This window comes from Podarcis erhardii (genome assembly GCF_964252035.2).
Source record: "Podarcis erhardii genome assembly, chromosome: 17".
Taxonomy (NCBI): Eukaryota; Metazoa; Chordata; class Lepidosauria; order Squamata; family Lacertidae; genus Podarcis; species Podarcis erhardii.
The window spans coordinates 35,807,655-35,824,813 of record NC_138515.1 but is presented as its reverse complement, the minus strand read 5'-3'; the positions used below and the strand labels follow the sequence as shown (position 1 = coordinate 35,824,813).

The 17,159-nt window shown below is 45.5% G+C and overlaps 1 protein-coding gene and 1 long non-coding RNA gene across 6 annotated transcripts in view; both read left to right on the top strand.

Annotated features, from left to right (window-relative positions):
• Positions 1 to 10,104, top strand: part of VANGL1 (VANGL planar cell polarity protein 1) — a 68,124-nt gene extending 58,020 nt beyond the window's left edge. For all 5 annotated transcript variants that reach the window (XM_081845244.1, XM_081845241.1, XM_081845245.1 and 2 more), the window contains 2 exons: positions 8,105 to 8,339; positions 9,810 to 10,104. In XM_081845244.1, coding sequence (XP_081701370.1) covers positions 8,105 to 8,339; positions 9,810 to 10,070 — 496 coding nt within the window. In that variant the 3' untranslated portion in view covers positions 10,071 to 10,104. The remainder of the gene's footprint in view (positions 1 to 8,104; positions 8,340 to 9,809) is intronic.
• A 4,995-nt stretch (positions 10,105 to 15,099) lies between these two features.
• LOC309332575 lies at positions 15,100 to 16,206 on the top strand. The gene is made up of 2 exons (XR_014152191.1): positions 15,100 to 15,235; positions 15,284 to 16,206. It is a non-coding gene; the product is annotated as an uncharacterized lncRNA (long non-coding RNA).
• Positions 16,207 to 17,159: the final 953 nt, after the last annotated feature.

The window sequence follows — 17,159 nt, the reverse complement described above, 5'->3', positions numbered from 1 at the left end:
AGTTGCACCTCAGAAGTCGAACGGAATTCGTTCTGGAAGTCCGCTCGACTTCCAAAACGTTCAGAAACCAAGGCACAACTCCCATTGGCTGCAGGAAGCTCCGGAAGCTGCATCAGACTTTGGGGTTCTAAAGAATGTTGCAGACCGGAACACTGACTTCTGGGTTTGCGGCATTTGGGAGGCAAAACGTTTGACTCGCAAGGCGTTCGACTTCTGAGGTCGACTGTATGGGTTTTTATAAGGCTTACAACACAGTAATGCGTTCACAGCACTTTGAACACAAAGCGGTCGGAGAGCGTTAAGTGTTCTTCAGTTGTTTGTGATAACCAACCTGTCTTTGCTGCATACATGACATTCACTCACAAAATGCAGAGTCCAAAATGCAGAGTCCAAGTACCACAGGATACTACAAGGCCACAAGGAACTTGGGGTCCATCTCCTCCACAGAGGCTCCAGAAATGAAATCCTGCTATTGCCAAGCTCAGGTTGTTCTTTAAAAGGCAGGATCTGCCTTGAGATGCATACAATGAAGCTACCGGATGGTGAAATTATTTTCTATCACAAGAATATATATTTAACCATGTGCATTGTGCAAACAGAAAAGGGGGGCTGGGAAATGAAAAGGTTGGGGATTCTAGAGCAGGAGGGCATTCGCAGAGGAGGCCAATCATCAGAGCCTTTAGTGCTTCAAGTTGGTACCAAAGCATTAAACTTCAACATTCATGCCAAAGAGCATTGGGATTGGGAGGATCCTGTTTCTCAGCCGTTGCTTCATACAGCTGCCTGGTATCATGGAGCTGAGTCACTTGCTTTTTGGAAATAGAACATCATTGCAACCAGGGAGGTAACAGAGCGAGAAGATCTTGATCCGTCTTTAGTTTATGTCTATGCCTCAGTTTATACGCTCAGCCAGGGTGACAAAGGTATTGCCTGCAGAGGATAATGAAGCAGAACCCACCCTTTTGCCACACTGACAACATGTATGTAGCAAGCCACCCCCACAGTCTTTTTCCAACTCTGGCCTCAGTTAATTGTGTGAACTGGGACTGTGCACTTGTGTCAAGAGTTCATGCCGGAGGCCCTCTGCGTAGGGGAGGAGAAGGGCTTGCCCCAGTCCTCCACCACTGTGCTGTTTTCAGTGCCAAATCCTGCTGAACATTTACTGACTATCAGCAACTGACATTCCTTCTCAGACCCATTAACTAGCTCCCCCTCTAGACAGCCACAAGTTCCTTCTGCCCAGCAGTGTGCTCAGTTTGTGTGTCAGTATTTTGCTGGCTTCAAATAAGCATACAGTATATATATTAAAAACCTTCCCGGAGAGTTTGAATTCATCAGTAAACAATATTTGATTATGTGTTTAGGCGGGGCAGATTCGAGCAGCAGCCAAACAATGGGAAAGACCGGATGAATTACACATAGAGATTTCCTGAAGGGATCCCTTTTTGTTGTTGTTTTTTTTTATCTCTCTGAGTGGAGCTTCCGGTCATCTCCGAGTCTTCTATATTTACAGCCTGTCAGGCTGACAAAATTTACTCCTGGCTTCATTCTTTCACAGGAAATTTAGTAATGGGATTCTTATGGCCAAACTACATGTGACATTAATCACACCTCCTTGTTCTTTTTAAAGCATGCATAACACTTCTGCTGTTGTATTGAAGGGAAGGCAGTTGGGCCCGGTCCCTAATCCAATGTCATGCTCTCTATCTAAATAGGAAGCCTGGGTCAGTTTCCCAGAATGCCCACCCTGGGCTGCTGTGTGAAGCTGCTGGTACTGCAGATAGCAGGGGGTGGGGCAGGATGCTGCTGGCGCAGGGTCTTGATTGGGTATCTGTGCCACTGCTTTCCTGCTGAAATAAAAGTGGCTGGGATGAACGCCCTTTAAAAAAATGTGAACTGCAGTTTACCTTTTTGTGATCTGAAGGCCAAGCTAGGAGAGATGGAGATTATTGTGTACTGTTTAAACTATTTCCAAAGCAGCTGTAGGTAGGAATCAGGGTGGCCACACACAGGGAAGGAGCTCAATAGCAAATAACAAGGAGGCAGTTCAGTCAGGAAAATGCATGACATAGGAAGCTACTGTATACAGAGTTGGACCATCTAGCTCTGTACAGTTGGCACTGAGCAGCAACAGCTCTCCAGGGATTCATGCAGGATTCCCAGCCCCACCTGGAGATGCCAGGGATCAAATATGGGACCTTCTGCATGCAAATTAGATGCTCTGCCACTGAGCTATGAACATTCCCTGCTGTCCCCTGAGAAGGGTCAAATCCCCCCCCCACCCTGCACTTCTGTTCTAATGCAATTTCCTTCACTTAAAAAAAATGAAAAGGGATGGGAAATTAATTATTCACCTCTAACTATGATGAGGTGTAAAAAGAAAAAAATGAGCTGCTTCTTTATTTAGCATCATATATGCATGCAAGTCTTTGCAAAGAACAAGAGGACAGGATTAACAGTCTTCCTTTGAATTCTGCTGTCCTTCCTTCCTCCAGTTTCCTTGCTGCTCTGGTTGCTTGCAGATCTTCCCTTGCATTTGCTAGGCACTGTCCGGAGTTTGTTTGCTCAGCTGCACAAAACCAGGGGGTGGTTAGCAAAGGTTCCTGCCCTGCAGATTAAGAGAGTTGAGCATAGTCACTCGAGCAAGCTGCCTGGAGTGCAAGGGAAGGGGCCCACCCTGGCTGCAGTCTTCTCCAATGGAGGCAACAGCTGTGGAAACCACAGACCTAAAGATATTGGGTGGTTTTCAGGGCTGCCCGATTATCAGTCTGGAATTTTCATCACAGAGCCACAATATTCTCTGTTTTTGCTTAGAACTCTTGCAGGTCTCTTGCAGACTCTTGCAGTCGCCTGCGGTTCCTGCGCAATGTTTGCCATCTTGCCAAAGGTTGCAGGCAGCTTTACCTGCAGCAATTGCATGTTGATTGCCCTCTTACAAGACAAAGTCCAGCAACTGGAGGAACGTGTAGCTACGCTCCAAAGAATTAGAGAGCTGGAGCTCTTCTTGGAATCAACAGAGCACACAGTCTCCACCAAGGAGGAGACAGGGGACTTCCCTGAGAAGGAGGCTAGTTCACCAACACAGGAGCCAGATATATGGAGAAACGTGACTCAAAGAAGTAGGAGGCCCAGGGTTCGCTCTGATTGTTTAGAAATACACAATCGCTTTGAGGTCCTCTCCCCTAGCATGGAAGACGAAGAGCAGACTCCATTTGAGGATCTCTCCCTCATTACAGTCAATCAGGTATATGAAGACGAGCAGCAAAGTCAGTCCTCAGGGAATGTGTAGGCGACCTTGGAACGGACAGCTCATGGAAGAACCCCGACCAAACCTAAGAGGAGGCGTGTAGTGGTGATAGGGGATTCCCTACTGAGGGGAACAGAAGCAGTGATTTGTGGGCCTGACAAGATGTCTCGGGAAGTGTGCTGTCTCCCCGGGGCTAAGATCCAAGATGTAACTGAACGACTGCAAGGAATCATAAAACCCACTGACAAATACCCCTTCCTCTTGGTTCATGTAGGAACCAATGACACTGCAAGCAATAGCCTCCAGAAGATCAAAAGAGACTATGAGGCCCTGGGCAGGAAATTGAAGCAATTAAATGCACAAATTGTCATCTCATCTGTCCTCCCAGTTGAACGACGTGGCCTAGGGAGAGAGGGAAAAATAGTGGAAGTGAACAGCTGGCTTCGCAAATGGTGTAAACAGGAATGGTTTGGATTCTTAGATCACGGACTGCAGTTTCTTGAAGATGGACTTCTGGCAAGCGATGGGCTGCACCTCACAACGGTTGGGAGGAATGTTTTTGACAAAAATCTCAGAAACCTCATCAGGAGGGCTTTAAACTGACTAATGTGGGGGAGGGAGACAGTGCTCCTGAAGGTAGGAGTCTATCAATTGATGAAGATGATCATCCAAATGTCATAGACCAAATGGAGCAAACAGCACGCAGACCTAGTGGTGGGAGGAAAAAATCCTTAAATAAGAGACACGGGGGAATGATTAATGGACTTCAATGTCTGTACACTAATGCGCAAAGCATGGGAAATAAACAAGATGAGCTTGAGCTCTTGGTACAAGCAAACTAAATATGACATAATAGGCATCACTGAAACCTCGTGGGATAAGTCCCACGATTGGAATGTAATAATGGAGGGATACTGTCAGGTCTGCCTGACAGATACAATCTATTTCAGAGAAACAGACCAGACAAGAAAGGAGGAGGAGTGGCGTTATATGTCAGGGATGTGTATACCTGTGAAGAGATCCAAGATTTAGAACCTCAAAGCCAAAGTGAGAGCATTTGGGTCAAAATTAAGGGAGAGAAGAATAACAGTGACCTCATTGTGGGAGTTTACTATAGATCCCCAAGCCAAACGGAGGACATAGATGATGCCTTCCTGGAACAGATGGCCAAGCATGCAAAAGGAAGGGAGATAGTAGTAATGGGGGACTTCAATTACCCGGATATTTGTTGGATGTCAAACTCAGCCAAGAGCATAAGGTCAAACAGATTCCTCACTGGCCTTGCAGACAACTTCATTGTCCAGAAAGTAGGAGAAGCAACAAGAGGAACAGCCATTTTAGATCTGGTCCTAACCAATGTTGATGACCTGGTTAGTGGGGTAGAAGTGGAAGGATCATTAGGCGCGAGTGATCATGCTCTTCTGAAGTTTACTATACAGCAGAAAGGAGCAGCCAAGCATACTAGGACTCAATTTCTTGACTTTAAGAAAGCCAACTTCATAAAACTTAGGGAAGTGCTGGGTGAGATCCCATGGACAGTAATATTAAAAGGAAAGGGAGTTCATGATGGCTGGGAGTTTGTTAAGAGGGAGATAGTAAAAGCACAACTTCAGGCAATACCAATGAGACGGAAACATGGAAGGTGCCTAAAGAAGCCAGGGTGGCTATCTAAAGAACTTTTAACTGAGTTAAGATTAAAAAAGGATGTGTACAAAAAATGGAAAAGGGGGGAAACCACCAAAGAGGAATTCAAACAAATAGCCAGCACGTGTAGACACAAAGTCAGAAAAGCTAAAGCACAGAATGAACTCAGGCTTGCTAGAGAGGTTAAAAGCAACAAAAAAGGCTTTTATGGGTATGTTCGTAGCAAAAGGAAGAACAAAGAAACAGTGGGGTCACTCAGAGGAGAAGATGGTGTAATGCAAACAGGGGACACAGAAAGGGCTGAACTCCTCAATGCCTTCTTTGCCTCACTTTTCTCCAATAAAGAAAACAATGCCCGACCTGAAGAATTTGGAGCAAATGATTCAGCAGAGGAAACACAGCCCAGAATAACTAAGGAGATAGTACAAGAATACTTGGCTAGTTTAGATGTATTCAAGTCTCCAGGGCCAGATGAACTGCATCCAAGAGTATTAAAAGAACTGGCAGATGTGATCTCAGAACCACTGGCAGTCATCTTTGAGAATTCCTGGAGAACAGGCGAAGTCCCGGCAGACTGGAGGAGGGCAAATGTTGTCCCTATTTTCAAAAAGGGGAAAAGAGAGGACCCAAATAATTACCACCCAGTCAGTCTGACATCAATACCAGGGAAGATTCTGGAGCAGATCATTAAGCAAACAGTCTGTGAGCACCTAGAAAGGAATGCTGTGATCACCAATAGTCAGCATGGATTTCTGAAAAATAAGTCATGTCAGACTAACCTGATCTCGTTTTTGGACAGAATTACAAGCCTGGTAGATGAAGGGAACGCAGTGGATGTAGCCTACCTTGATTTCAGCAAGGCATTTGACAAGGTGCCCCATGATATTCTTGTAAAGAAGCTGGTAAAATGTGGTCTTGACTATGCTACCACTCAGTGGATTTGTAACTGGCTGACTGACCGAACCCAAAGGGTGCTCATCAATGGTTCCTCTTCATCCTGGAGAAGAGTGACTAGTGGGGTGCCACAGGGTTCTGTCTTGAGCCCGGTCTTATTCAACATCTTTATCAACGACTTGGATGATGGACTCAAGGGCATCCTGATCAAATTTGCAGATGACACCAAACTGGGAGGGGTGGCTAACACCCCAGAGGACAGGATCACACTTCAAAACGACCTTGACAGATTAGAGAACTGGGCCAAAACAAACAAGATGAATTTTAACAGGGAGAAATGTAAAGTATTGCACTTGGGCAAGAAAAATGAGAGGCACAAACACAAGATGGGTGACACCTGGCTTGAGAGCAGTACATGTGAAAAGGATCTAGGAGTCTTGGTTGACCACAAACTTGACATGAGCCAACAGTGTGACGCGGCAGCTAAAAAAGCCAATGCAATTCTGGGCTGCATCAATAGGAGTATTGCATCTAGATCAAGGGAAGTAATAGTGCCACTGTATTCTGCTCTGGTCAGACCTCACCTGGAGTACTGTGTCCAGTTCTGGGCACCACAGTTCAAGAAGGACACTGACAAACTGGAACGTGTCCAGAGGAGGGCAACCAAAATGGTCAAAGGCCTGGAAACGATGCCTTATGAGGAACGGCTAAGGGAGCTGGGCATGTTTAGCCTGGAGAAGAGGAGGTTAAGGGGTGATATGATAGCCATGTTCTAATATATAAAAGGATGTCACATAGAGGAGGGAGAAAGGTTGTTTTTTGCTGCTCCAGAGAAGCGGACACGGAGCAATAGATCCAAACTACAAGAAAGAAGATTCCACCTAAACATTAGGAAGAACTTCCTGACAGTAAGAGCTGTTTGACAGTGGAATTTGCTGCCAAGGAGTGTGGTGGAGTCTCCTTCTTTGGAGGTCTTTAAGCAGAGGCTTGACAACCATATGTCAGGAGTGCTCTGATGGTGTTTCCTGCTTGGCAGGGGGTTGGACTCGATGGCCCTTGTGGTCTCTTCCAACTCTATGATTCTAGGTGGAGAAAAGAACCCAGTTGTATCCATGCTTGGCACTCGACCTCTTCTCTCTCTCACAGCCATGCCACCACCACAGGTGAAGGCCCAGAGTGGCAGAGTCCGTGTCCTAGATTCAGTTCCCAGCTTCCCAGTGGGTACCTGGGAAAGATATTTCTCTGTTAACTTAGGCAGCTGCTACCAGACAGTGTGAAGTAGATGGCACAGAGCTAGATTGATTGATTGATTATATTTCTATGCCATTTTTCATTCACATGAATCACAAACTGGCTTACAAGCAATAAATAACATAATACAACATCACAAATAATACAGAAATCATATACGATAATGGACAAATCATCAGTTAACCAATTACAAACGCTATTCACAAAACAACTTTAAAAAAAAGCTAAATAGCACAATTACAACAAAAGTTATATTTTAGGATTCACTGCATAATCTATAAAACAACATTAACAAAATAGCAACCAAAAAATAAATAAGGCCCTGTTGATTTCATACACACACTTCCCCACCTGTGTGACTTACAATCTTCCACTCCATGCAGTTCATTGAAAGACACATACACCCAATGGCCATGGCAGCAACTCCATTCTGAAGGCTCCCAGGGCAGGTGGAACAAGCCGTTGCCTGGTGGGCAGCACAGAGTTTCACCCCCTTCACTGTTCTTCCTCTGGAAACAGCTCCATTATGGAGACTGGAGGGTGGGGCCTCAAGTGTTCACAGGCCACTTTTTCTCAAATACCCCAGGGACATGGTTGCTGTGCGGCTTAGCAGTTTTCCTCTCTTGCCTAGCAAAACTCGGCATCTCTGCAATCTCTCACGCCCTCCCTAATTTCGAGGGGTCTGCTCTCTTCTCTACCCTTCAGGCAAAGGGGAAGTTGCAGCATGAACCTGTTCAGAGCTTGGTGCACTTGAGCCAGCCAGAATCAGTGGGCATGCGTAACTTTTGCATGCAATTGTCCCTGACTGGGACAACAACAGAGAGGACCTGGCCACCCTGCTTGGACCTCCCTACTCATGTCGTGTTGGAATGTTATGTGCAATTAAATATACTTTTCATATCATATGGATGAGGTTAGCTGTCCATACAGATAAGCATCAGATGAAAGTACTGCTGTGGATGGGCAGCCCCTTAATGTTGGGAACATTATGCAAAGCAAGCTGGACCACATTGCTTTAGTTCACTTTACCCTGAATGTTAATCCCTGTTCATGTCCTTTGGCATGCAGGCTTGTGGTAGCAGTTGAAGAAGCTTTCACCCACATTAAGCGCCTTCAGACAGAGGAGCAGCCGAAAGCCCCAGGTGACGTGATGGATCCCCGCGAGGCAGCTCAAGCCATCTTCCCATCCATGGCAAGAGTGCTGCAGAAGTACCTCCGCACTACAAGGCAGCAGCACTACCATACCATGGAGAGCATCCTGCAACATCTGGCCTTCTGCATTGCCAACAACATGACACCAAAGGTACTGCAGGAATGCCACTATTGGCACAGAATTCAGCTGTCTGAGCATCTCAGCTTTCTTTTACACGTTGCTAACCATTGCCACAGGTTGCAAGGATATGCTTGAAAGTGTGTAGACACCCAGTAGGGACAGGGTTGCTGAATTCTACTTTTTGTGTGTGCAAAAGTCTTCATTTATTCATTTCATGCCACTGGCTGCCTATAGTCCCCCCTTGTAAACCCCTTGGAGGCAGGCAAACAACAGTGTTGGGGTGTGCGTGTGGAAGAATGGGAACAGCGGATCACAGCAGCCTTGGAAATTCAGTGTTACGGGATAATTGGCCATCCCTTGCTCTGCTCACTTAGGAACACCCTTCTCCCTTTGCTGACCACGTCCCCACACTTGGTACCCTACTCCCCCCCCCTTGGGTTTGTTTCTAGAGAACAAGAAGGGAGTCACAAAGGGGGTTGCAAACATTAGGATTCTGCTGCCTTGCACAGTGCCAAGCTGTGCACGTCCTTGTTTTGCCTGCTAGCAGTCCCCGTTTCAGCTGGGTTGTGTTGAGCCTGAAGCGAAGGCCTTCCTGCTCCATAGGCAGACAATGTCCAAAATGCTTGCAGCAGTTTCTGCCTTCCACCTTGCCTCATTACAGAGCGCCATCTGCACATGGGCAAACGCCTTATCACTCCTAGAAATCTCCAGATTCTGCTGCCATTATGGACAGGTGCATTTCCAGGTGTCTCTGTAGGCACACAGAACCACAAGTTCTAGATAGCAACCCTGATATTAATGTCCTCTTTACAGTTTTGCCCTTGGGCTCTACATTCACAGTGGAGTGGCTATTCTTCAGCTTCCTGTCTTGAGTCCGTCCATCCAGCTGCTAAGTGATCTAACCATGATAGTTACCAGGAGTTTTAGTGTGCATGGGAACAGTTTATTGGCTTTGCTCTTCACAGCAGTGAGTTCTCAACAAGCTTCTGGCAGAGTTTCTCTGCCACACCCCAGTGTTTGCACTGAATAAAATAGAAGTGGTATCGAGCAAGCACCTGAAAGCATAACTTGTTCTTCCAGGTGTGTAAGCCAATGCCCTTTGCTTCCCAGACGGTATTTTGTCAGCTGTCTTTGCTTTTGCTCAACAGAGTTCTGCAAGTCAAGGATAGGGCCCTTCAGTAAAGAGTTGGAAGGGCGAGGGGCTGCTGGTCACATGGATCTGGTGTGGAGAAAATGACCTCGATCCTGCGCTGTTGGCAGAGCAGCTCATTTCATTGGGCCTGAGTGATACTGCTTTTGTAGTTTCTCTAAAACTCCAAAGTCTTCCTTTGCTTATGTCAGATAACATAGAGACCTGGAAAGGGGACTAGACGAAACTACAAGGGACATTGTCCTGTATAATCAAATTAAATTGGCAGTTGTATTTTTTGAGCTGAAAAGTTACTGGACAACACTGGACCTCATTTTCCCTTCTTTCTTTTCCCAACTGCTTTTCTCTAGGCTTTTCTGGAACGTTACCTCAGTCCAGGCCCAACCCTGCAGTACAACAAAGATCGTTGGGTCTCCAAACATTGGACGCTGATTAGTGAGGAAGCTGTTACAAAAGGATTAAGAGATGGTATTGTGTTCGTCCTCAAGTGCTTGGACTTCAGCCTTGTTGTTAATGTGAAGAAAATTCCATTTATCAAACTCTCAGAGGAGTTTGTAGACCCCAAATGTCATAAGTTTGCCCTTCGCTTGCAGTCTGAAACATCAGTCTAGCTTAGAGGCCACAAACAAGTGTAGATGATGAGAAGGTAATTTCTGACTTCATGCTTTCAGCTGTGTGGGGTTTTTTTTGGGGGGGTGTTGCTTCATTTTTGTTCAGATTGAAAAGCAACAGATGATGGACCGTTCACACTTATCTGGAAAGAGAGTGGAGGAGGGTCTCTTTTGAAAGATCTGAAGAGCTCACGGATTGGGTTGGGCATGTTCATTGGTTCATGTACACTGCAGAGGCCTGTAAGCCCATGTAGTGTTCTGCTTCTGCCTGCCACCCCGCCTTAGATCTCCTGGTGTGTATGTGGTACTTCTGTTCCACCCCAGACTGCCTCTGTATGCCTCAACAAACAGCTTTTCACAAACTCTCATAAGCTTGCTTGGCTCTTGGCAGTAATCTCTGTGGCTCAGTTCAAACCTTATACAAAGCTATGGTTTACGGAGCTGAAAACTGTGGTTTGAACTTCCAAACATATGGTAGGCAGTTCACGGTTTGAAGCAGCCCACTTGCCTTCGCTTTCCGTTCTCCAGCATTCAGTACCATAAATTCATTCCCATGTTGCATATACAGTGGTGCCCCGCAAGACGAATGCCTCGCAAGACGAAAAACCCGCTAGACGAAAGGGTTTTCCGTCTTGGAGGTGCTTTGCAAGACAAATTTCCCTATGGGCTTGCTTCGCAAGACGAAAATGTCTTGCGAGTTTTTCCGACTCCCCCCCCCCTTTTTCTAAGCCGCTTATCCGCTAAGCCGCTAATGGGCTTGCTTCGCAAGACGAAAAAACCGCTAGACGAAGAGACTCGCGGAACGGATTCTTTTCGTCTTGCGAGGCACCACTGTACTGCCCCAGCTTCTGGAAGGGAAGAGATGCCTTCAATTGTGATTTGTCAATGCAGACATTGCATTGTATTAAAATGGTTAAAGCTTCCTTCCCATGGTTTGTTAGGATGCCAGAACTGAGCTTCTGTGAATGGGATTTTCAGTTATTGCTGTTGGGCACTATCTGATGTGGGAAGGACATTCTGCTTCTGAAATAAGGTAATTTATGTATTTTGAAGGGAATTGCATCTACATAACTCTACCTTTCCAATGACTGACAAAGTTAGTTTCCCCCCACCAGCACCCTGTTTTGTAGCTGTTTGAATAATGACCAATGGTGTGTGCCTGGTACATAAATAGGTTTGTCATAATGGCTTTCATTCCTTTCAGCCTCCTAAAGCTATACACCTGCCCTACTGGGTTAAGCACCCCTCTTCTTTCCTTGTGTGTAGATCTCTCTTAATCTATTTTTCTAACCTTTCAAGGGTTTGTTCATTACTCCCTCTCCCTTATATATATTTATGCAGTTGCAGAATGTTTGAGAAGAGTGTGGAGTTTACTGGAGTCTGACCAATTTGATTGTGTGTGGGGGGGGGCGTATTTCCTATTTAAAAGGGTTTTCTATTCCCCCGGAGAAGAATAAGAATTTCAAGTCTCTTTACCAGCACATGACTACAGGGGAGGAGAATCTTAGATTCAGAGGAGGGAATACTTTCCGAGATGCAGACAGTTACTTGGCATTTGAAACCAAGCTGCATTGAACGTTTCCAGGAGCCCCCCTCACTCAGCTGACCGTGGGAGTCAGCTGCGGTTGCCACTGATGCTTTTATCCTGGTAAGTCCTCAGTCATACCCCAACCTCTCACTTCATTTTCGAAAGCAGCAATTTTCTTACTGTTTCTGAGTATCTCCAGTGCCTGAAGCAAGTGAAAAACCCCACAAGCCTTCATCCACTCGGCAAGGCAGAAGGACTTCATGCATTTGCCACTCTGCTGTCTTTTCCCCTGCACTGGAGTTGCTGTTCTCAGCCATGGAGATTGGGTGGGAGGCGACTGGTTTTTGCACCAGCCCTGTCACTCTGCATGTAGGAGAGGGCAAGCCCTGGCTCTCCAGTGTGTGGAAAACAAGGGGAAGGGGAAGGGGCGTGGGGGCAACTTGGTTGTCATTCTGGTTATTTCACAGCTCCATTTTGGTGGATCCCTGCATGTTTCCTTGGCCATTGTGGTACTGTTGGTACTACTCCATCCTAGTTTCCAGGTTTTGCTGGCATCTGCTCTTGTTTGATGAGGGTTTCTTCTAATCTTAGTTTATTTTCTAGGGATATGCAAATAGATAATCAGATAAAACCTAACACTTAACAGAAGGAGTAGTCCCATAAACATAATACTACCACAAATTGTTCACAACAAGGCCCTAATCACACCTTCAAGGCCTTAGTTGAATTTGGAGCCATAGCTAAATAGTTTGGTTTGAACTCCGTGTTTGGGGCTTCAAGCCATGAATGACATCTATGCATTGTGACACTTGTCCTTCTCAAAGCTGAAAAAGAGCTTTCTGCTGTTGATGTGTGTTTGATGACCTCTTCAATTTCTGCAGCGGCGTTAAATGAGGTAGCCAAGTCATTCAAAGGGGGTGGGAACAGCAGGGGGGTACACCAATGAGATTTTTTCTTAATAAGATTGATTTTGTGCTTCTACTTCTTCAGCTGAGTGTCATGCTAATCAGTTTAGCTTGTGTGTTTTTTATTTAAGGAGCGGTAGTGCTTTCTGTCTCTTTAAATTGGAACATACCTAATGGTTTTTAATGAAGGAAATGACAGCCCTGTCTGGTGTCTTCATTGCTACAAACCCATTTTATGGAAACTGCTGAAGCTGAGTGACCACTTCCTAAAAATGAATTCCATTAAACTGTTTAGGGTTGGGGGTTTTTTTGCCTGAAACCATCTTAACTGGAAGGGAATGTCACGTTGACATGTGAGTGTGAATTCAGAGCCAAAGAGGTCTGTAGCTTGCTTGCTGCAGAGGAGTTTATTTCAAGCACTAGTTACCTTATATTTCCCCCCTTCTCCAGTTCCCTAAAGTTTGGAGGTTATTTGCTCAGGAAATGTTGACATTCTTAACCTTCTTTTGTACTCTTAGGTGACAAATGCTTGTGAAATGTAAAAAATGTATGAAAGAACCAAATAGAAGCAACGTTAATTGCTTTGGAATTGGGGTTTTCCTTTAGCTCTAATCTGCACCCTCTGATTTAGAATGCTATAACTTTTTTTGTTGTTGAAAGGAACTCTCCAGTATGTGCTCAGTTGAAAGCTATTGCCTGTTCTAACACCTTAGCTGCTTAAACCTGGATGAGAGGACAAACCTCTCCTTATTTGCTGGGTATATTTACTTTTGCATTCTTTTGAGATCTGCAAAGTTTGAAAGAATGTGGGTGGCTGGGGGCTCTCCTGTTGTCTTTTTTCCGTCTGCCAGAGCTGAGTGTGTGTTTCACTAGACAAACCACTTCACTCTCTCATTTTCTTGGTGCCTCCATCCCTTGTTTGTAACACCAAAAGGACATTGTTGCAACAAAGTTGTGATCGATCCTTGTAAAAAAAAAGTGTGTTTTAGACATCAAACATGCCATACTGACAGTAATACAGTAGCAGTAAAATTACAGAGCTTTTCTGGAAGGGAGACTTATCATATTGCTGCTTTGTGATGTCCATTTAAACCATGCATTTTTACGAATATGAACTTCATGCAATTGAATCCCAGAGGGCTAGAGCGAATAGAAAACTCCTCTTCCAGTTTCACTTAAAAATCCTTTTCTTTAAAAATAATTCTTGGTCATAAGTGTAGCTGGTATGTTTTTCAATGTTGTGTAAAGCTTTTGGGGCCTTTTGACTCTGGGCTGATGTAATGTTACCACTGTGAGCTTTGGTGTGGTCACGTTCCTCCTTAAACCAGTAAAATCTATATCCAGGAACCTGGTGGGCTGGTGGGGGGCATGCTACCTTCCCTTGGCAACCTTGGCATGGGAAGTGGCCACTCACTTCTTTGACGTGGGCGTGGATGCAGTCGTTTACAAGCGCCGCTGCATAAGACTTGACCACTCGTAAGCAGTTCCCATGTTGCAACTGTAATTCCACATTGGCCCTTGTTTGCTTCCACTGTGATTTGGGTGCCTTCTTACTAAGACCAGCTGGTCAGTTTGCAGCCGACAACTTGCTTTCTGCTGCATAGCGCAAACTGCCCAAAGGCTGGATCCCTGTCTCATTGATACGTGCTGACAAAGCAAATGTGATGGGTTGTTTTTCTGTGTGGGGACACCCCTGTCCATTGTCAGTGAGTTGCTTGTGCTGCTTTTCATATGTTAAAACTTAGGGCTGTACCCCCAATAGTGTTTTTCTTCTGCGGCTGTCTTTATACCTGCTGTGGTGACCTCTCTGACCATGTATCGGATTTGGTATTGGGGATGTTGGGGGGTGGGGAGATCATGTGGTAGAAATTACATGCATCTATGGGGAGGTGTGCATAGCCAGTGAGCCCACAGATCTGTGTGTTGCTTTGTAGAGTTATGTGACTGAGTCCATAACCGTAACAAAAAAATGTTCTGTCTGAGTTAGTTCTTGTGTGAACAGATTAATGTAACCACCCTCATCCCACCTATGAAAAAACAAATATAGCTGACACTGAAAACTGACTTTGAGCAGGGAACTGTAGTCTGAATTCCCAAAACGATTTGGGCATCCTCTCCGTTTGGCATGCAAGGTGTTTGCCTGGACAGGAAAATGAATGTACAGATTGGAGGGAGACATGGAGGAGGGGAAGGTTTTGTTTCATATGGTGTTGACATTTATTCCTTAATTTCTACGTCACACCTGCCGCAGTTCCCTACACAGTCCTTTCTTTCCACTTAGAAACACCACACATGTATTTGGGGCTGCAACCCTATCTACTTTGCCACAGGATCTCACAAGTTGGGGAGTAGCAACAATTCATGTGCTTGTTGTAGAAGAGAGATGTATAGGAAATTAACTTAAGCGAAACAGCCATATGAATTCTGAATAATGCTCAAAATTGGGACCAGGACAAACACACACAACTGGGATCCCAATAATATGGTCATCTTGAGCGATGGCCAGCAGTGAAGCAATGTTTTGTGGCAGACATTATCTGTGTGAATCGGTGCCTTCACGCAGAGTGCTGTATATGCCAACCCAGCGATTTCTGCTGTGTTAGTGGCACTTCTTGGAAATAGCACTATCACAGAAATTGGTGCAGAACCCATGTGGAAGTTTACACACCTCCATGTGAACATGCCCTGCATCTTCCTGAGGTGACTGCATGCATGTCCCTTGGTGGTTTCAGGTTTCCCTGTCACAAAAGACTCCATGAGTTCCCTTTCATGGAAGTTAGACTTCACACCCAACCACCAGCCTCTTTGAGGCTCATCATTTACATTAATGGCATGAGAAACAATGGCTTTGAAATGATGGGATCAACTCCATTAATATGCTGCTTAAATGGCAGCCGTTAACACACGGTCACCGACTTCACAAATTACACCAAATTACCAAGCAGCAAGTACTGTGTGAATAATGTCATGCCATAAGCCTATCCATATTGTTCATATAATAGCTATTATCAGATGTGGGTCAGATACAGGGGTTCTTAAAGTATGCTCAAACACACTGGCTGCTGTGGTAACCAAAAACTCGCTTTGCTGATGCTGACCAGTCCTTGGGGGAGACAGACAATTTACCGGTAAGCTTCTCCAGATGTTTTGACGTGAGGCCACCAGCTTTCCCCCAACTACAACAAACATGTGGAATCCACACTTGACTGACTTGGCTGCTCTGGTCTGCTGCTTACACAGACCTAACTGTGAAGTATTGTAATTCTCCTCAGTGCCTGTTGTTACCTAATTTAATCCAGCATTATTGTGTATTGGGAGTAGGTATTTTCTGCTGAACACTCCCCTCCCTTGATCACTGTGCACTCTTCAGCCTGACAACCTTTTTCTGTACAAATTGTATTAAGTATGACAGTCTATTTGTCCCTGGTATTTTTTTTAAGACAGCTTCTCTGCACACGTAACTTTAATGTCAAATATATATACGGTGTGATCTTCTTCCTTTTTTTTTTGTTTTCTAATTGTGGATTGAAGTAAATTAAGTTGAATTCCTAATTGCCTGTAACACTGAATGTACTGTGTGTCAAACATGAACAAGTGTTTGTAATGAAACTGGTCCTTGATAGCTGTTTTTAAAATTGAAACCCTTTTACACTTTGCATATTTATACAGTTAATTTGAAATAAACCGGAATTGGAAATTTTAATGTTTGTGGCGTTGGCATTTCCTTTGATTCAGTAGATGGAGCTTGTTTTCCTTCTGGAAAGTTAGTGTAGTGCTGGGCTCAACAAACAGCAAAAGCAAAGTAGCTGTTATTGCTGTTCCATGAACAATTGCGCGAGAGAGATTAGAGGAGTGCACAAGTGCTGCACTTGTGCAAATTATTGGGGCAGGATTGAGCTAATGGGACCTGCTAGCAGAAGCCTGCTCAAGGACTTCTGCTACTGCAACAGGGCTTCCCCACACCTCCTCCTGCATCCCTGCAGTTGGCTTGGGGTGTCAGAAGGAAACCCCCCCCTAGAACAGCACACAGAGGGAGGAGAGGGCAGCTTGTTCTCAGTGGTGGAGCAAACCGATGGGGCTCCTGGAGCGGTATGCATGCCCTGTGCCCAGGGGTGGGGCCAGTGGCCTATGGGGACGGGATTCTCCGCAAGGCCTCCGAGGAGTCTGCCCGCCTCCTCCCACTCAGCCGCCCTACAGCTGAGGGGGAGGCAGTGGGGGGACCGTTTGGGGCAGCGCAGAGCCTGCAGGCGCCCAAGCCACCGCGTCACTCTCAGGAGATCCGTGTGGCTCGGGTGCACTGCAGGCCCTGCGGTTAGTGCCACCTGCCATTTTGTCACCCCTCTCAGAGGTGACACCCAGGGCAGACCCCCCACCGCACCCCCCTTCCTCCATCCCTGCTTGTTCCATCAGACAAGTAGAAATGTTTGTGCTGAATTCTTCCTCTGGCGTTTAGTTTTACTTTCCTTGTGCAATGCTCTAGGTGAGGTATAAAATGGATCTTTGATCACTCTCCTTATTTGGGGTGTTAAACCAGTCACAACATTGGGTCTGTATCCATCACTTTGGAAAGCAACTGTTTGAAGTCTATCCAATCTGACTCATGTTTTGGTCCAAAGCGGTTTTGTAAAAAAATGAAGTTGTTTCACCTCATTCACT